We start from the raw sequence: 21,755 nt of genomic DNA, 5'->3' as shown, positions 1-21,755 counted from the left end.
AAATTAGGTACTGTACATATAATTATATATTAATTATATATAAATTAGGTACTGTATATATAATTATATATTAACTTAATGTAACTTTGTTATAATTAAATATATAATTTCCGCCGTCTAGCGTGGCGCCACGCTACGGAGATTTTTACGCTAACTATCGTCTGTCAGTATGTAAATTAGGTACCGTAAGTCTAATACAGTACTGTAATTTTATACATTTCTTGTGAAAGAAACATTTCTTATTCAACGGCGATTAAAATTATTTACATTAATGATGTCTCCAAAGATCAACGAAGTTTTCGCAGAAAAATAAGTTGTTAGAAATCGGCCGCTGTTTGCTGAGCTGTTCCGCGACGAAAACAAGCTTTAGCAATGGCGATGTCGAATAGTGCACACTCGGTAAGTAATCCTACAATTTTTGTTTATAGTGTAGTTTATACGGATTATTTCCAAAAAATATATACGTATTTTGGAAATGTTGAGTCGGATTAGTCTAGAATCAATTAATTTTATGGAAGAAAACCTTTCAATCAGTTGTAGTTCGTAAACTTCACACGTGTCGGGCTGTGATTGGAAGCACTCGTAAGAAATCGGATTCCTAAAGAATGGAACATATCTATGATCTTATGGGGGGGTCGACTGTAATTATATTTTAATTAAAGTGGCAATAAAAATATAATACTGGCGATAAAAACTAGTCCACTTCTATTGATATTCAGTATGAAATTGAAACACAAAACATGCTTCAGGAAAAACAGCATACTGTGAGCTCCTGCATGATGGGAGTCCTGTGCACCACACAACTAGTGTTGTCATGACATTATGTGACAAGTTCATACAGGAAAGCAGAAAGTGATGATGAGAACCAAAAGCAGTTTCATGCAATGCCACCCAGCATTTCCAGATTGGAGATTTTTTTTCACTTTGATCTTGGTTAAGTAGACTAAAGCACAATAATTGAATTTTGATATGACAGAACCTGTGATATTTCACAGGTTCTGTCATATCAAAATTCAATTCTGTTTAAGCATTGTGATTAAATGTGTTATTCTGTTTTATTCATTAAAAATTATTCAAAAATGATTTGAATTCCTAAGTGGCAACTTAACATGTTACTTTTACTTTCCAGACTCCAAACTGATAAGGTTACCAGCTCTTGCATTAACTAGTAAGTAAAACTGGTGATGATAAGTAATTTGAAGTGGTAAAAAAATTTAAAAATGGCAAAATGGTTGGAAAGTTTTTTAAATTTTCCAGAGCAATCCTTGATAACTCAGTCAACTGAATAAAATTATTATATGTGGATACTGATGAAGAATGTCATATCTCAGGGACAAAGTGCAAGTTTTAGAATAAGAATATTAAATTTGTTTTTCTAATTCCATTAAAAAAACTTCATGATACAGTTGGTTCTTTATCCTACATATCTCAAATACATTGGTAGTCTTTACTTCCAGGTTAGTAATGCTATCCTATTATTAGATCAATGCTGTAACTTCTAGATCATCAAACAATTCCCAATTCACTAAAATAGCATTTCCAGACTCAACTTCTGTACTAGAAGAATTCTATTGTAAAAATATAAATTTTGACTAAAGATAATTAAGTGGAATACTGAAAAATGTCTTGATTTTAATATATCAAATAATAAAATTAAAATCATTTAAAAGTGAATTTTTTTTGTCATTAAAATATTTTAAAAATTTAATTTTTATTAATAAAAATTATGTATTACTCTTAAAGTAATCAAAAAACTTGATTCACCCAAAAACAATACATTATTATACAGGGTCTTTACATTAAAGTTCCACTTTAAAATGGCTATAAAAGAAAAACTATTGGACAAAATGTTATCAAACTTGGTAATAGTTTACAGGAAGTCATGGGATCTTATTTTCTGTAAAAAAATAAATAGTTCAAAAACTCACCCCCAGCAGGAAATGTTGCTGTATGCAATATTGCTAAACAAAATAAGACATGAAGACATCGATTGAAAATGTTTTTAATTGTTTCTAAAACATGTTACAAAGCATGTTCAATGTGGTGTCCACCATTTTCTGAAAGCAAGTTAAATCACATACTGTGTTCTCAAAAGTAGCTCTTAGCATATCAGGAGGAATGTTATGGACATCAGTGTATCGCAATTTTCAATTCCGCCAAATTGTTTGTTATCACCATAAACAGTGGCTTTGAAGTAGCAAGAAGTCACAGGAGTTGAGGTCTAATGACCAGGGTGGCCAAGAAGTGGGAAATGTGTTGGCTTATAATCTGGTCATCCGTGAAGTGTTGCTTAAGTAACTGTTTGACACATGTACCAATGTGAGGTGGACAGGCCCGCCGTATGCAGGTGTGCAAGGTGTGCACTGCACGCGGGCGGCGGCAAATCGAGCGATTGGTCACGTAATATTCAAAGTCATTGTCATAATACCCACCCTACTTATAGCATAAGAAATGTCTTTGCATGTAGAAAAAATCCGACTAGCGCGCAATTACTATATTCTTATTTATATTATAGCATTAACAGCGCCTCTATTGGCATTTATCAGAATTAAGATGCAATGCGAAATGTCTGTTGGCAGGTTGAACCATCCGACAGCGCCCGAAAGCCAAGTACTCTTAGTCGTGCTCTATAACAGAAGTTGACAGGACTGGCAAAAATAGGCAATCTCCACAGAGCTTCCTTCTCAATTTGTACTTGTCGAACAGTTCTATTGCATATCAAATTGCAATTATTTTGTTAATAATTCTTCTGACATGGGTCTAAGTATAAATAATGATATTTTAACTTTGTTAGAATTTATATCTGAAGCTTAAAGACGATTCAAGTAACGAAACAGACATTGACGGTATTGATTTGTTTAATGAAATCAATACTTTCAAGTTGCATTTTCCAGAAAACCAGTATAATGATCTACAAACCCTATTACAATAACTTTTTACTAATGATTTAATTTCAACATTTCCGAACACAGGAATAGCACTAACTTGCATTGCCGGTTTCAGTTGCATTTGGTGAAAGGTCCTTTTCAAAGTTAAAAATTATAAAAACTATTTAAGATCAACAATGCACCAGCAAAGACTAAGTAATTTTGCTATAGTTACAATTGAACATGAAATCTTAGACAGCTTGGATACAAGAAAATTGATAGCAGATTTCGCAAACATGAAGGCAAGAAGAGTTCAATTTCTGTAGATAAATATTTATATGGTTTTACACTTAAGTAAACAAAAATAACTTAGTAATAATAAATAGTTTTTCTTTGTAAAGTATTTCTTTTCATTTTTCACACCCTTATGAGACATTTCTAAAGAGCCTTTCTGGCAAGCTCAGCGTAGGTAGTTGTAGTTAAACAGGGGGCACCATAATCGGTATTGCACATGGGCGATCAAACAGCTAGTGGCGCCCCTGGAGGTGGAGCCCCGTCCTGCATAAGAATCGTGATGTCTAAAATGCCACGTTATATACAGCGCCATTTCCCACTGGTGATTTTTTTAAACTATTTATTTTTTCTCAGAAAATAAAATCTCAAGACTTCCTATATACTATTACCAAGTTTGATAACATTTTGTCCAGTAGTTTTCCTTTTATGGCCATTTCAAAGTGAAACTTTAATTATAAAGACCCTGTATTAAAAATAGTGTGTTTCCATCAAATATCCCTAGTTATGTTGATTAATTATTTTGGAAAAAATGTGAGTATACAACTTTAGACAGTGATAATAGAAAGTGCATCTGATAGAGCTAGTTACTACATTAAATCAGTATACAGTAAGACACCGCTTAACACGGGATGCATTCCTAGACGACAAAGCACTAAATGAAACAACGTTAAACAAGGTCATTTTAACAGAGTAAATAGGGGAAGGGGAACACTCAACCAAAAATAAACAGATTTTACTTTAATTTTAAGTTATTTTTATATTAATTTGCACAATAATATATGTTAAACAACACAAACATATGCACACAGAAATGTAAAGTTCATTTTTTGTGATGAAGGTCCTGGCTCTTCTGAAATACTTGTTTTTTGTGATAAAGTTGTGTAGTTTCATTTGTCACTTTCTTCACTTTCCTTAAGTAAATGCCAGTAGCAGGAGATCACATCCAAAACACCTCATCTTGCTTTTGCATTCCTTTCTAAACCTAAATCATTTGTTACAATTTGATCGACGATTTCAGTTATCGTTACCAAACTTTTACTAAGGAAATCTGTAGAGAAATTCTTTGGATTCTTTGTTTTCAGAATCTCTATTTTCCAGTTCTACATGAATTCCTTATTCTGTCAGTTTTTGAAGGTAAGGCTCTTACCAGAAACCTACAGTAACTCTTCAATATCTTGCTCGTCTACATATCATAGTCCTGCTGTATCGATTTGGTTGACAATTTGGTCAACCTAATGATACAACGATAGGCTCTTCTCATTGAGAATTCTTGGATACCTTCAGTCATAACTTCTTCCATACTTCGTTTATGCATTTATCAGTTAATTCTTGACAAGCGAAGTTGATATTGCTGATGGCATCCATGATGTTATATTATTTCCAAAATTCCACAAAACATAGATTTAAGGAAAATGCAGCACTACGACGAATTACCACCTTTCGCTGATTGGTTCGTGTTCGTAAATAATCATATTATACACGAATCAATGAAATGCCACAATTAGTCTTACCACCCATCTGGTTTTCACCCGGATAGTCCGGGAATTGACCCAATGTCCAGGTGAACTATTAATTTTGTCCGGGAATTTTGTAGAAATTGTGAAATTAAGATAAAACAAAGTTCTTGCAAATATTTTTACAAATTTACACTATTTTAACAGTGAAAGAACTCACACTCACTGAAACTCATCTGCAATTCTGCTATGTTAGTCTGTTTACGCCAATGTGTGGTGTGCAACCTGTCAACCTTTTTTTTTTTTTTCTTTTGGCATGTACGATTGTACACTTCTCAAATAGAGCTAAGTTATCTGTACCTGTTCTTTCTTAATTTAGGTTACTTACATTACTCCTACGCAAGTCCCTAGTCCCTAACTGCAACTGATTTAGAACTGGCATGCACGTTATTCTTCACATTGTAAAATGACATTGCACATGCATCAGAAACTTCTCTTAGAACAAACCCGGCCTGCTGTCCAGGTCAGCAATTTTGAAAAGGTGGCAACACTAGCCGCAATAATTTGAATCAGCGTAAATTTTGAGCTTTCTTTTAAGACTTTGAGCAGACCACGTTATATCGAATCAGCATTATGTGGGGTCTTATTATATTTTCATATATCCTCCTGATGTATAGCCTATACTTGATTTTAACCCACATCTGAGCAAGCATATTAGGAATCATGCTGTTAATGGCATCCATAATTCTTGTTTATGGGACTCTCATGTGTAGCATACACATGATCCTTGACATGCCCACAATGTTCAAAGAGATGATTTCAGATGATCAGGTGGATCAAGAAATAGGGTTCTAGCAATCTAGACCATGAGGCAGTGGAGATCTTAATTGCCACAGTGCAACAGCAGTCACCCTTTTAAGCAGTGGTGATATTCAAAATATTTAACAAAGGGTTCGCTAACAGAAAATTTTTTTCCTTAACAATTTTTTTTCGCTCAAATGGTGCATTAGCAACATTAGTGCAAAAACTGACCTTAAGATACCTATATAAATAAAAAAGATGTGTTCGCAAAATTAAGGTCAGTTAAAATTTAACATTGTTTATGCCAGAACTATATTTTTTGGATAAACAATAAAAAAAAAGTGTTCAAAATGGTTTATTTTGTACACATTTTTATATTTTTCATTCAAAATATTTTATAAACATAAAAATTGGCTTTTTTTTAATCAGAAAAAGTAATAGGGAAAGTAGGTTTAACTGCTTTCCCTATGACTTTTTATCAAGAAAAAACTTTTCTAAATCATTTATTTCATCATTAGGTATTATTATAATAATAGTCAGATGTCATCGTCTCTCGAAATACAATATCTTTTTTATTTCGCTGTCGATAGCCCAACACGTGTTCCGCAGCCATCTTGTATTTTCTCAAGCATGTGGGATTGTGGGATTGTGGGATCTCTCGTATGACTGGACCTAGTTTCAAGAACTCTCTTGAGTCGATCACGATTAAACCTTGTTTCAGTCGAGATTGAAACGATTGATGGCGGTTGCACCAAGGCAAACGGGGTATAATGTGTACAAAATAAACCATTTTGAACACTTTTTTTTATTATTTATCAAAAAAGTATAGTTCTGGCATAAACAATGTTAAATTTTAACTGACTTAATTTTGCAAACGCATCTTTTTTATTTATATGGATATCTTAAGGTCAGTTTTTGCGCTGATGTTGCTAATGCATCATTTGAGCGAAAAAAAATTGTTAAGGAAAAATTTTCTGTTAGCGAACCCTTTGTTAAATATTTTGAATATCACCACTGGGTATAAGGCTCTAGTTTAGTACTGTTACAGAGTATAATACGTATATTTTAATATATTTTCTAAAAAAAACAAAACCACTGAGAAATGTTATGTGTGTTTAACAATGGGTTCGAAAAACTTTGAAAATGTTAACAACGGGTTCGGCTGAACCTATGCGAACCCGCTGAATATCACCACTGCTTTTAAGACATGTGCATAAAACTTGGAATATTACCCAACATTCTCCAACACATTTTATTCATATTTGAACAAATGAATGTTACAAAAAATGTCTCTCAAACATTCCTAGTTTTAAACACCCTGTATAAACTTGGCACCATAATATATCAAACAAACAGAATCAAAAGCATTCTGTTCTGTTTGCATGTTTGATGCTGAAGATGGACTAAATCACACTGAAAATATCTTAGTAGTGTTTTTTAAAATTAATTTATATATTTATATTAAATGTAGTTTTTAAAACTAACTTCATAAAATGGATACAGAAAACATGAATTTTATTCCCCCCAAAAAAATTATTATACACTAATTAGAAAATATGTACATTTGAATAGAAAAATCTATTCAAAAGTATTGTTTTGTTTAAAAAATTATATATGATGCTGAAGATTGGCTGAAAACATTTTTTCTCAAATAAACTCATTAATAATCTTAAAAATAGCAGTGTTTTTTGATTCTTTATATACTGTTTTGATTTTTATATATCCAGAATACAGATGAATATGAAAATTGGGAGAACAAACATTTGTTAAGAAAGCCCTTCAAAGATAAAATCCAATTTAAATTGCTTTTTTTTCTAAAATCAATATTTTAAAGAACTCTTTAAAAACAGTTTTTGAAGAGTTTGAATAAAATTTTTATTCCATAAAAAAAAATAAATATAATTGATACTCTTTAATAATTTCAAACAAAATTCAAAGACAAATAATTTTTATAAGACTTAAAAATATATATATATCTAGAAAGAAACATGGACGGAGATTATAAACTTACCTTGAAAAATCTTGTTATATAAAATTAAACACAGTTTTTCTGAAGAATAATTTCTTTCTTTGTTTCTTTTACCAATTAATAAGAACTAATATAAATTTTTTATTTTATTAATTCTTGCAATTGATTACTGCAAACAACATATTGCTGATTAAAATCAAACAAGTCCATTATGTAAACCAACTCAATTTCATGATTGGTCATTGATGGTCAATTACTGGCTGGTTTATTTATGCTTGTATATATTTACTTACATATTGTCATGAATTTTTATTTACTATAACTGTCAAGAGCAATACATTTCAAGCAAATATGATGACTAATCTGAATTCAAACTTACTTTCTTCATATCAATGTATCAATACCTATTAATTTTGAGATCATTCATGATTATTATTTGTTTCTAAATTTGATATGTTAATTGAGATTACAAATATATTTTATGAAAGACTTGCCTATTTATGAATAGACTAATAAAGAAATGCACACAAAAACATTTAATGAACCATTCAAAATTATTTACCTTGTGAGTTAAAAATATTGTAGGATTGCGGCGATATTGTGAACATCAATAATTTACAGATCATTTATTGCCACAATCCTACAGTATACAAGTTACTAAGTAATGTTAAAAATATTATTGAAAGAATGAATGATGCTCCATGAAAATAATCTATTTTGAATATCTCACAATCTGAAAAAAATCAAAATATTCTTTTTTTAATCATACACATGCTATTTATAAATTTAATATGTACCATTCTAAATAAAATAAATACTTTTTCCTTGTTAATATACCAAAAAATATTGGCTAGGTTTAGATGATAAATTAATATACTAAGCAAATCACTATCTTCCAGAATATTTATTTATCCAAAAAAGAATACTTTTCAGGAATATATCCAAGAAAAGAAAATGAGAATCTGCACACAAATTTGTATTTATTCATTTGTAGAAAGAAATATTTCTTAATAATAATAAGAAAGTAAAACAAATGTGTTTATCAAATTCAGTGAGTAACTTTCATATCTGAACTAAAATTTTCAGCTTATTTTATAGTCCATTCTCAGGTTTGAATAATATGAAGAAAACTAAAATTGAAAAATCTGGATGAAGTAGAGTATGAATAAGGATTTTCAAATTTCTTATGTGATCCTTCATATTTTGTGCAATATAAATAATTTAATCTATTTTATTTATTAATGTTTATATCATATATAATTTTTCTTTTTTAATACATACCAATTTCATACAAAACTCATTGAAGTATCTCTAACATTAATAACATATTCTCCAAAGGTTTTTGTTTGAATATTTCAGATTTTGTTGTATTTAGAATATATAAAATTCTTATTGTTTCTAAAAAACGTCATATTCTATTTCAGACAAATTTAAAAATTCCATTTTCCTTTCATACTGTTCAAAACTGGTCTATAAACTGGGTGGAAAACATTGGCTCGATATGATATGAAATTCACTGCTGACTTAAGTTCTTTTTTCCATTATGAATACGCAGCAGAGCATTATTTGTGTGTTTTTCATTTATACATCTTAATTCATTACAGAGTTTCATTTATACATTGCTTCCTTTCTAACAAAGATAATAGATACTGTACTGTAATGTACATCTTCATTAATCGCACATGTTCAATTAGGTGATACATTATTCTTTTGAATGAAATTTTTATTGGAATTTCATCCTTTTCATTTAAGTCCATTACAGAAAGAAAAACAGATACTTGATTGCACTAGATGTTTTCCACCATAAGTATTCTGTCCAATAGCAAATGAGATAATTACAGAAAAATTAAAATTGCTGGAAGTTTTTGCCCATATATATTATTATATAAAAAATTTTTTAGCATGATTCTTGTCAAGACAGATTGTATAAAAATGTACTTTTTTCCCACCAGCTCAATAAGGATTTTGTTGTAAGCCACCCTGACTTTCGAACAAAATATTTCCTACTTACTGCTGTTTGACAATGTCTATCATAAGCATAATTACATTCATAAATGGGTCTTTGCTGTGCAATAGTCTGTATGAATCCATTTTGCTGATGAAATTGTTTAGTGAAAACTAACCTTTATGGTTCTATTGTACTATAAGAGAAATGTTTGACTTAATTGCCCAAGGATATTTAAGCGAGCAATAGGCAATTAAGTGAAAATTTACTGTATTACAATATTCTTTTAGAAATTGTACTCAGAATTTCTAGAACATATTCTTTGTTCTATTCTTGCACCACTTCCATATTTCCAGAATTGAACTATATCAAATTGATCCAACTAAATATGTTGTCTCTCAGAGAAATAAAATTAGCTATAGATTATTAGCTACAGAGTGTGAAGCAATCACAATATAAGGGAAGTCTCATTTGTAGCATCTTGTAATACAAAAGTAGAGAATATCATATCATCCATTTAACAGAAGCATTTTCATTTTTAATAAGTAAAAATCACCTTGTAATTTATTGCTATTAATCAGATACCTAAACTTCTATATGGCCAATAATACCACTGTGACTTAAAAAATAATTACTGTACTGTTTGTTTATAATAAAAGTATACAATAAAAGATGAACATTTGTTAAAAGATGTATTGTTATGAATTTGTATAAACACAATTAGTTCTGTCATCTTATAGTGCATACTGACTTTGATTTCAATTATACATCTTTTTGACCCACTCCTTTGAAATAGAAATACAGTGGACACTATTTATATACAACATTTATCTTTAAAAAAATTTAAATGTACATAAAATAATCAAACCACCTTACTATTTCCAGCAACGTATTTAATAAATTAAAAACGTTTTCGACTATATTTAATAGTCTTCATCAGTTACGAACTTTAAAACGGAAAACGAACGTAAAATAGAATGTAAGCTATACAACGGTTTAAAAATTAAAATTAATTACGTAAAACGTAAATAAAACATAAAATAAATAAAATATTAAGAAATTAATCGTGGTAACGAATGAAATTAAATTAAAAAATAAAAATTAATCGTCAAGGTAAAAAGATTTCCATGCGCAGGATAGACTTTCTGCGTCTCTATGGTTGATGCATCCTTTGTTAATATGCGCCTTGTAAATTTCAAGTTTTTCAATATGTTTAAGGACTTGTTTGTTGGTGGCTGTCCTAATTATGGATGCTTTGTCCCAATGTACATTAATATCTTGATGTTTAGCAAAGGCTGCAAGGACGGTGCTGTCCACGTTTTTAGTAATAGAATACTTATGTTCTTTAATCCTCTGTTTTAAAAGTCTCATGGTGGCACCAACGTAAACGAGCTCTGAATTAAAACGGCGATCACTTAATGGAATAGAATAAACTCCTGTAGTATTGTAACTGTTTCCTTTCTTCTTGTCATTTCGTAAAATTCTATAAATCGTCGGATTACGACGATAGGTAACTCTTAAATTATTCTTTTGAGATACTTTTTTAATCATCGATTGAAGGAAAGGAATATAGTTGAGAACTACTCTTCGTCCTTGGTTCTTAGTTGTAGGTTGCTTATTTGTTTGATTACAAAATTTATCAATAAGAGCATTAATTTCACTTATACGATATCCCTGTTGTACAGCTATTGTACGTATGTTATTTAATTCTCTGTGTGTGTCAACCATACTCGTACAATGGGTATAGGCCCGCTTTATCCATGATCGAAAGGCTGCATTCTTAAAATTATGAGGATCAAAGGAATTCTTCGGTATAATAATAGGAAGATAGCTAGGCTTTCGATAAATATTTGTCCATATTTCACCATATTTACAAGTTATGGACAGATCCAGAAAATTTACGTTAATTTCACTTATCTGTTCCAATGATAAAGTTACACCATACGGGTTGTTATTCATTTTGTTAAGGAAATATTGAGCCCTATTATTATTCCTCCAAATGATGAAAACATCATCCACGTATCTTGCATATACAAGTATGTCATTTATAAAGACGGGCAGTACATTACTTTCTAATCGCCGTAATACTAGTTCACATAATAACGGAGATATCGGACTCCCCATTGGAACCCCTCTTTCTTGTAAATATGTGTTCCCTTCAAATGCAAAAAACGAAGTATAAGAAATTAGGTGTGCAAGCTCTAAAATATGTTGGTGGTACTTCGTTGCATTATTAATGTTAGTAAGAAGGAAGTCTCTCAGCTCGCAAAAACAAGGCGGCAATTTTATAGATGGAAATAAAGATTTAAAATCCATCACGGTCATAACTTCATTATCTTCAAGGCTAATGTTTCGGAGCTTGTCCACCAGTTGAACAGAGTTGTTAATAGCATAAGGGTAATCTTGAATCCTTGGTCGGATAAATTTAACCAGTTGTTTCTTAATTGCAAAAGTAGGGGATCCACACTTCTCTATAACAGGACGTATAAGGCAGTCAGGTTTATGAGTTTTGCCAAAGGCGAAGATTCTCGGTGTTCTCGGTGCTTGTACTACAGAGTTATGCATTCGTAAATAGCGAGCTAAAGGGGTTGAAGAAAATTTTTTAACTCTTTGTTGTAGTGATTCTAAATACTTTTCAGGAGCAGGCTGGCATTCGGTGTCTCTGATGTATTCCCGCAGTTTTTGGTTGTAGGAACTTCTTTTAATAAGAACTACTCCTTTGGATTTATCAGCTATGATCAGCACTACATCATATTTATGTAGCCATTCTCTTGCGTTTTTAATGCAATTGTGGAATTGTCTGCTCTTTATATTGGCACTTCTTTCTTTGGCGGTGCTTAATCTTGTTTCCCATCTTACGTATTCTTGACTAGTAAGATTCAATTCCTTAATAGGAGCCGGAGCAAATTTTGTTTGCTCCGGCTCCTTTACCATCCCCGGAATTTATTGTTCCCAATATTGAAACGATTATTAAGGAATTGAATCTTACTAGTCAAGAATACGTAAGATGGGAAACAAGATTAAGCACCGCCAAAGAAAGAAGTGCCAATATAAAGAGCAGACAATTCCACAATTGCATTAAAAACGCAAGAGAATGGCTACATAAATATGATGTAGTGCTGATCATAGCTGATAAATCCAAAGGAGTAGTTCTTATTAAAAGAAGTTCCTACAACCAAAAACTGCGGGAATACATCAGAGACACCGAATGCCAGCCTGCTCCTGAAAAGTATTTAGAATCACTACAACAAAGAGTTAAAAAATTTTCTTCAACCCCTTTAGCTCGCTATTTACGAATGCATAACTCTGTAGTACAAGCACCGAGAACACCGAGAATCTTCGCCTTTGGCAAAACTCATAAACCTGACTGCCTTATACGTCCTGTTATAGAGAAGTGTGGATCCCCTACTTTTGCAATTAAGAAACAACTGGTTAAATTTATCCGACCAAGGATTCAAGATTACCCTTATGCTATTAACAACTCTGTTCAACTGGTGGACAAGCTCCGAAACATTAGCCTTGAAGATAATGAAGTTATGACCGTGATGGATTTTAAATCTTTATTTCCATCTATAAAATTGCCGCCTTGTTTTTGCGAGCTGAGAGACTTCCTTCTTACTAACATTAATAATGCAACGAAGTACCACCAACATATTTTAGAGCTTGCACACCTAATTTCTTATACTTCGTTTTTTGCATTTGAAGGGAACACATATTTACAAGAAAGAGGGGTTCCAATGGGGAGTCCGATATCTCCGTTATTATGTGAACTAGTATTACGGCGATTAGAAAGTAATGTACTGCCCGTCTTTATAAATGACATACTTGTATATGCAAGATACGTTGATGATGTTTTCATCATTTGGAGGAATAATAATAGCGCTCAATATTTCCTTAACAAAATGAATAACAACCCGTATGGTGTAACTTTAACATTGGAACAGAAAAGTGACATAACGTAAATTTTCTAGATCTGTCCATAACTTGTAAATATGGGGAAATATGGACAGATATTTATCGAAAGCCTATCTATCTTCCTATTATTATACCGAAGAATTCCTTTGATCCTCATAATATTAAGAATGCAGCCTTTCGATCATGGATAAAGCGGGCCTATACCCATTGTACGAGTATGGTTGACACACACAGAGAATTAAATAACATACGTACAATAGCTGTACAACAGGGATATCGTATAAGTGAAATTAATGCTCTTATTGATAAATTTTGTAATCAAACAAACAAGCAACCTACAAATAAGAACCAAGGACGAAGAGTAGTTCTCAACTATATTCCTTTCCTTCAATCAATGATTAAAAAAGTATCTCAAAAGAATAATTTAAGAGTTACCTATCGTCGTAATCCGACGATTTATAGAATTTTACGAAATGACAAGAAGATAGGAAACAGTTACAATACTACAGGAGTTTATTCTATTCCATTAAGTGATCGCCGTTTTAATTCAGAGCTCGTTTACGTTGGTGTCACCATGAGACTTTTAAAACAGAGGATTAAAGAACATAAGTATTCTATTACTAAAAACGTGGACAGCACCGTCCTTGCAGCCTTTGCTAAACATCAAGATATTAATGTACATTGGGACAAAGCATCCATAATTAGGACAGCCACCAACAAACAAGTCCTTAAACATATTGAAAAACTTGAAATTTACAAGGCGCATATTAACAAAGGATGCATCAACCATAGAGACGCAGAAAGTCTATCCTGCGCATGGAAATCTTTTTACCATGACGATTAATTTTTATTTTTTAATTTAATTTCATTCGTTACCACGATTAATTTCTTAATATTTTATTTATTTTATGTTTTATTTACGTTTTACGTAATTAATTTTAATTTTTAAACCGTTGTATAGCTTACATTCTATTTTACGTTCGTTTTCCGTTTTAAAGTTCGTAACTGATGAAGACTATTAAATATAGTCGAAAACGTTTTTAATTTATTAAATACGTTGCTGGAAATAGTAAGGTGGTTTGATTATTTTATTTTAATTACATTCCAGTAAGTTATTTTATTTTATTTAAATGTACATTACATCATTTTCATACTACATTATTATATGAGTATAGTTTAATTTCTATCTGGAATTTCTATAATGGTAATGGAACTGTGTATATGACATAGTCCCAATTTATGTTTCTTTCTCTAGATACCTCCATATGATGGCACTTCACCATTCATTTTGGCAATAATGCCCCAAAATGCCTGCAGAATAGACATCTTTGGGGCATGACCCTGAGCATGGTACATGCAACTAATAGACTTGGTTGAGAAATTCTAGATCAACTGGCTTACAGGCAGATCTTTTACCTTGTAATTATTACCTGTTTGGCTGGACCCTTTGAAGGTAGTCTTGAGAGATAGGAAATTCATCCAGAATACTGAAGTCACAGAGAATTTGTTGTGTAGTGTCTCCAGTGTGAGCCAAAAGACTTCTATTCTGAAGGCATAGCAACATTGTCAAAACAATACAGAAAGGTATCAACATGTGGAGGGTGAGTACTAGAGAAAAAAACATAAATTGGGACTAAGTAACACATATACAGTGTTGGACAAAAGTATAAGGTTTTCGTAAAAAGTATTGTAATTTGTTATAATTTCTATGTATGAATAAAGCAAAATGAATGATGAGAATCAATTGCAAAGAAAAACAATTGCATAATAGAGTTTAAGTAAATCAATTAGAAGATGTGTTTCATGGTCTGTTGTTTAATGCAATATACAGCATCTTAAACAAAAGTATAAGGTCAATACCATGTTTTTGTGATTCATCAAGTAACAATAGGTAAATCAATAAACAATTCGCATTCATCTCTAACTTTATAAACCAGATTAACATAATGCCAATTCAAACTCAGGACAGGAGCAATAAACATGCAAACAAGTACACAATTATCTGAGTTTGAAAGAGGACAAATTAAGGGAATGAAACAATATGGTAAAATGGGAGTACAAATTTCTGCTGTTGTAGGACATTTGAAGACCATTGTGAACATCTTTCTACAAAATCAAGCTGAATATGGAACAAGAAAGCAGTCAGGAAGTCTATCATCACTGTCAGAGAAACCAAGCAATGTCTCTTGCATGTTATGATAAATGCTTCTCTCAAGAGATAGGTACTTTTGGATCTTTCATGTAACTCTAGAACAGTCCAAAGAGTCTTAAATACCAACAAAACATTACACTTCATAAAATTTAAAAGCTATCCTCCTTTAACTACTGTCCAGAAAAACCATATCATTTGCTCATCAGTATGTAACCATTGATTAGAAACAGAACAACGTTGTCTTTCCAGATTAGAAGTTTAACTTACATGGATCATATGGCTTCCAATATTAATGGAATCATATTCATGGCAACAAGTAGTATTTCTCAAAATGTCAGTTTGAAGGTGGGTCAATGATGATCTGGAGTGTATTTGCTTCTAGTGGTGTTCTACCAATTGTGACTATTTATATACAAATGACTTGTTTGTTATTATAGGATATGCTTATGGAACATTTGCTAACATAATCACTGCTGTGTGTGTCTGATGAATGGATTTTTCAACAGGATAATTCTCCTTGCCATCAATCTGCAAGAATCAAGGAGTGCTTTTCAGCCAATAATGTTAATGTTCTGAATTGATCAGCACATAGTCTGAACCTAAATTCTATGGAGAATCTGTGGGGCTTGTCATCATGCAACGTTTTTGAAAATAAACATTGTCAATTCAATACAAAGGAGGAACAAACAATGCCATACACACTTTGTGGAGAAACTTGGATAGAAGCTTGTTAAAAATCTTTGCAGAATCCATGATGGACAAATTGCTGCAAGTGTACTTAAGAAAAGTACAGTGACTGATTTCTAATGCATCAATCAATATTTTGTGGTGAAATTCAGTATATTTCTGTTTTGACCTTATAATTTTATCTAAAATGTTATGTGTTAATATAAGATGTGTGTTGTGATCTTTTATTCATTTTTTTTTACAATCCCTATTACGTACACATTTTCCAATACCATTGATTCTAATACACTCCTCAAAAGTGAAATGAGACACCATGAAAAAATGCACATAGCAATCTTTAAATTGCAAAATTGGTAGAAATGAGAGACATATGCAAATGATTAAAAGAACAATCAAAGATATGCAACAGATATCTGTTTGTTCAGTAATGAATATGGACCACTATACAGTAAGGCATATTATCAATGAGGTGATTAATGGTTGCCTGAGCCATCCCTTGCCATACTGCATCTACTGTGGCAGGCATGTTGTCTATACTATATAGTGGTGGTTCTTGGTGCACCTCATCAGATGAAGTCACATGTATTTGATGGGAGAGAGATCTGGCAAGGTTGATGGACAGGGGAGGATGTGAATTCCATTCAGGCTGGTGAGTGTTCATTGTCTTGCTGGAACATCATGTCAGATGCAGTCTGCGCCAGTGGCTGAACCACAGGTCCACTATCAGAGTACCAGAAATGTACCAAAAGAAAATGTTGTAATTTGCAACTGTAATTGAAACTTCATAAATATTCTATAATTTGTAATTCTTGAGATCTGACATGCTTTTAAGCTTGCCATTAGTTTGACAATAAGTCATCAGAGTGATGCTGTTAGAAGCATCAAGGTGTTAGGTTTGTTATATCTACAACTAAGCATTTTGGTTATCATTCAGAAAAATTATAAATTATTTCTTTTGAGTTTTTAAAACAATAATTTTCTTCTTTATGATTTAGATAAGAAATATTAGTGACATTTTAAAGAAAATAAACTTGATTCATCACTGAGACACATTTTTTTGGTTCATACTTCAATATGCTATTGATGATCTCTCTCTTTAAATTCATTGTTTCATTTTTTTTTTTAATCTCATTTTTCCAATAAACACTTTTTATATGATTTTATAATAATTAATAAATTTAAAAATGTAGACAACCATAAATCCTTTAATTAGGAATGTTTTCAATCTTATTCAAAACTCTACATCAGGCTACATAACTTTGAACTAGGGTGTAACAAAACTTGATATTTTGAAATGTGATAAATCTGAGTCAAGTCTAGATTTCTGAGTCCAATCCATGTTTAAATACTGTATATCAATTATCATTTATTGTACTTTGGTATCTACAGAATGTTAAAACATTGTTAAAAACATGTAGATTTTTCAAAGTTCAAATAAAATATTTTTGTCTAGTTTAGCTACATTTTGTTTAGGTCTAGATATACCATTCAGAAAAACTATGAATTCTTTCTTTTGGAGCTTTAAAATTTTATAACTTTATTATAAATTTTAATTAGTTAACTATTTTTGCTTCATACATTTAGCAAAAATAGTTAACTAATTAAAATTTTTTTCCTGTTTTGCAAACTGCTCTTTAATTATAATTACCAAATTATTGTTGTCTGTAACATTATTTTTTATAACAATTTAAATGTGCACAAAATGAACCACTATTATTTATGGAACAAGATAATTAAAGAGAAATAAGTCAACTAAATATTTAGAAAGTTCACTTTAAATACACAATATTTCAGTTAAAGTTTAGGATCTATGTTACCTATGGTTCCAAAATGGCAGTGCTTCGGTTAGGTTCATTTTGTTTCCATTAGATTAGCTACAATTTTATTAGACGTTTCCTTTTTTTTAAAATTTATTTTGTTCAAGAACTACTGTGAATCAATAACTAGTGACGTTTGGCACTTGGCAGCTTGCTGGCGGCTCCTCTTCAGGAGGAGTCCGTCTGGACCATGAACAGTCAGAAGCGCAGCCATTTTGGAACCATAGGTAACATTAACCAAGTTTAGTTTAGTTTAGTTTTAATTCTTTCTAACCTGATGCACTAACAGGGCCTTCTTCTTCTTCTTCTTTTTTTTTTTTAATAAAAGAAGTAACTAATTTAAAAAAAAATAAAATCCTAGAGCTGTCTGTCTATTTTCGTCAGACAAAATTATGCTCAATGAAGTTTTTTTTTTTCACTTAATATGTGCAGAACTCAATCATCATGTTTTGCAGCCATTTCAAGTCAATGAAATGCATGTTTGTGACAAATTAAGATTTGTTGCAAATTTTCAAGTTGTTATTCATTGATTTTTAACACTTTCTTCTTGAAATTTTTGTCGTCGATACCTTTTGGGCATCATGTACATTGTGTATCCTTTAGTTCAAAGTATGGTTTTAAAAGTTTTGTTCAAGAACTTTTAAAACCACATTTGACACATTCAAAGTTTAGGAGTATCTTTCCCATTATGATTTTACTGTTTATACGGCATTATAGCCTTTCCAAAAATCAAGAGTTTGAATGTTATGTAGCTCTGCCTGAAGATGACATCTTGAAATGTTGAAAGTACTTGTTTGTAATTAAAAACTTTTCAAGTAAATGACTTTCATGCTGAAAGACATTATGCTTATTTTTCTTTTAAAGTAAACTATGTTGGATAAGCATTTTACATGCAGACACTTTGAGTAAAATCAAGCCAATATGAACTAAAAAGTTCAAAATAAGCTTTAAACAAAGAATATAATCTCACATTAGCAATAATGTGTTAAACTTCACAACTGTCATAACTAAATTATACTTATACTCTTGCCTAAATGTCAAATTTCCAGCAAAACACTGAAATTCAACATTCAAATGTTTAATTGGTTAACATTCAACTGGTTAATTGGCCTTCATCAGGAAAAGTCAAACAAAAATAACAGTTCTATTTATAGAATGTTGCTGCATTGTACATGTAATTTTTAAAATTTTTTAAAAATCGATTTGAACATTGATGTGGAGTATATTAAGCAACATATAATTTCCTTTAAGATACTAAATCATACTTAAATCACATGAAGTAATGATAGCTGTTAAAAATATACAAAATCTTTCTGTTCAATCCTATAAAATTAATAGACACATTTTGTCACTCTGCATCGTGTATAGGTATCCCCAGTTGAAACAAAGAAATATGTCAGTCTTCGAGTAGCTGTCACTCAGTGCAAAACCCTGCTAAACTTTACTGTAAACTTACTCATTTCTTTGCATTTTTTGTTTTCTTTTTATGGTTTATACATACAGGCTTGTAAACTTCTTGTTAAATTTGTGTTAAATTTGAGTGAAAATGCTTTTATAAGTACATTTTTTTGGGGAGGTCTGGAACAGATTAATCTAATTTTACATTATTCCTTATGGGAACAATTTGTTTGATACTCAAACAAATTAAATTTGAATACTAAGGTACCACTGTACTTTGCTCCATTCGCAGACATTCTATGAGCATACTTCATGTTCAAAGTTATATAGCATGATGAAGACCTTTGAATAAGATAAAAAGAATTTGTGCTGGAATCTATGTTTTTCTCTTTATGATTACCCAGTTTCTGCATTTAATTTTTGATTAATAAATTAATTAAACCATCTGTTTCAAACAAATTTTTTATAAACTATTGGATTGGATCACTTATGTGACGTAGGATTTGTTAGGCATGTAAACTAAAAATCTGAAATAACTTCCTCTATTTTTTCTGCACATGTGTGTGTAGAAAAAAAAGAAATTGAATGTACAGATTTACTGTTCTTTATTCAATTCTGAATTTATTTTTTTAAAAATCAGTTGACTTTTAGAAATGGAAGGCTTAAAAAGATGAAGATAGATAAATAATTGGAATTTTTATACTAGAAATTTGAAGAAGGGTGAAGGGTAAACTTTTCACTGTGAAACATTTTAAATGTAAGAACATTTCAACAAACACAATACAAAATATAATTAAGAGATTGGTTGAGAAGAAAACACTATCTAGAGCTGAAGAAAGTGGAAGATGGGTTAAACTGACTGAAGCAGAGCATTAGCAGTTAACCAATGTTGTTATTGGTAAGGTGAGCCAGTTTCTCTAAACTGGGCCAAAAGTTCATAATGTCCAATAAACATGTGAAATATTAATGGAAAGGTGTATTGTTATTAGAAAATTGAAAAAAGTTACTCTAATGACTGAACAAAGATTTGTGACCCAAAAACAATCTAAAGTTGTTATGGATGACAAGTCTAATTTTACAGGAAATGTGTAGAAAATAAAAACTTTTACTGTAAACAAGGAAAGGATGTTAAGTCAGAAATGAAGTTCAAACATCATAACAAAGTTCGTAACAAAGGTTTTGATGCAAGTAGCCATAACCCTTTTTGAGCAATCTCAGAACTTCATTGCACCATCTAAACTTTACTTTAACACAGAAATATAAGTATAGAGCAGAGATGGGCAACCCACGGCCCCGGGTCTCATGCATCTTGAATTAATATTTTTTGTGGCCTGCGTTGCATAAAATATGAATAAATATATCAATTTCCCAGCTTACGGAAGTATGCAGGAAAAATTCAAATGTTATTTTTACAACTTAAGTGCATGAATAGTTTTTCTGCAATGAATTTAGTAAAAATTAAAACAAGAAATTAGATAACAGACAGATCAAAACTAATTTAAAACTAGTAGTGACTAATATTTAACCAACTATTTCCAATATATTACATTTACATCAGTTCCAGAAGCTAAATTAAGTATAAATATGCTAATTTATAATCATATATGAATAAATAATTGTGATTTACTGTCATTTTTTTTCTCTTTTCTCTTGTATGCAGCTTGCATCAGTTCAAAATTTTATAAATGCAGCCCTTACATAGAAAAAGGTTGGCCATCTCTGGTATAGAGTGTATCAAGAAGACACTAGTCTCATTCTTAAAGAAGTATCATCCAAATGAAGATTGTGTGTTTTGAATATATATGGCAACATTCTACTATACTGAAGATATAATTGCTCCCTTTGATCAACTTGGAACATGCAAATTTTGACTAAAGATTTCTAAAACTTTTTGAAACATGTGAAAATAAAGTTTGAAAAGCAGCAGTCCATGGATTAAATTTAATTTTTTTAAACTGACAGACTTCTCAAATATATATACAGTAGAGCATCGATTATCCGACCCCCAATTAACCGTCACATTGGTTAACCAACCGTTCTAGTCGGCAAAATTCAAATGTCCGCTAGTGATGTGGCACTACAACATTTGGCTATGTCTTGGCTACTTTAATATTACTTTTTGTTAAATTTTTGCATGTTTTAGCTGGCATCAACAACTCGACCATTGAAGGGAGGCCAATATTTAAACGAGACTTAATTTTTTAATTATGAGTGGTTGTTTGTTTCATGAGCAATAAAATAATTTAAAAATAATTTTTAACGATACAATAGCAACGATTATTATTTTAGAAAAAATTTGTTAGGCTAAACATCAATGAAAATTCAACGCAAAGTTGGTTAATAGCAATATACTAATAAACTAATTACATGGGATATACTAATATCCTAATATACTATACTAATAATGTATTTTTTCCTTCTTATCGGTTATCTGATTTTTTCAGTTATCTGACCAA

At 31.0% G+C, this 21,755-nt stretch overlaps 3 protein-coding genes across 3 annotated transcripts in view; 1 reads left to right on the top strand and 2 right to left on the bottom strand.

Annotated features, from left to right (window-relative positions):
- Positions 1–21,755, bottom strand: part of LOC111631942 (protein bric-a-brac 2-like) — a 221,610-nt gene that overhangs the window by 20,833 nt on the left and 179,022 nt on the right. The gene's annotated exons all lie outside the window — the stretch shown is intronic.
- Positions 10,432–12,264, bottom strand: LOC111632307. Its single transcript, XM_023376709.1, has one exon. The coding sequence runs from the start codon at positions 12,262–12,264 to the stop codon at positions 10,432–10,434; it is 1,833 nt and encodes a 610-aa protein (XP_023232477.1).
- Positions 12,627–13,292, top strand: LOC111632299. Its single transcript, XM_023376700.1, has one exon. The coding sequence runs from the start codon at positions 12,627–12,629 to the stop codon at positions 13,290–13,292; it is 666 nt and encodes a 221-aa protein (XP_023232468.1).

Source organism: Centruroides sculpturatus, unplaced genomic scaffold (genome assembly GCF_000671375.1).
Source record: "Centruroides sculpturatus isolate CEXI.00-Female unplaced genomic scaffold, Cexi_2.0 scaffold72, whole genome shotgun sequence".
Classification (NCBI taxonomy): Eukaryota; Metazoa; Arthropoda; class Arachnida; order Scorpiones; family Buthidae; genus Centruroides; species Centruroides sculpturatus.
This window is presented reverse-complemented; position numbering and strand designations above follow the sequence as displayed.

Coding starts and splice junctions, on each gene's coding strand:
- LOC111632307 (XM_023376709.1), bottom strand. CDS start 12,264: ATGGTAAAGGAGCCGGAGCAAACAAAATTTGCTCCGGCTCCTATTAAG.
- LOC111632299 (XM_023376700.1), top strand. CDS start 12,627: ATGCATAACTCTGTAGTACAAGCACCGAGAACACCGAGAATCTTCGCC.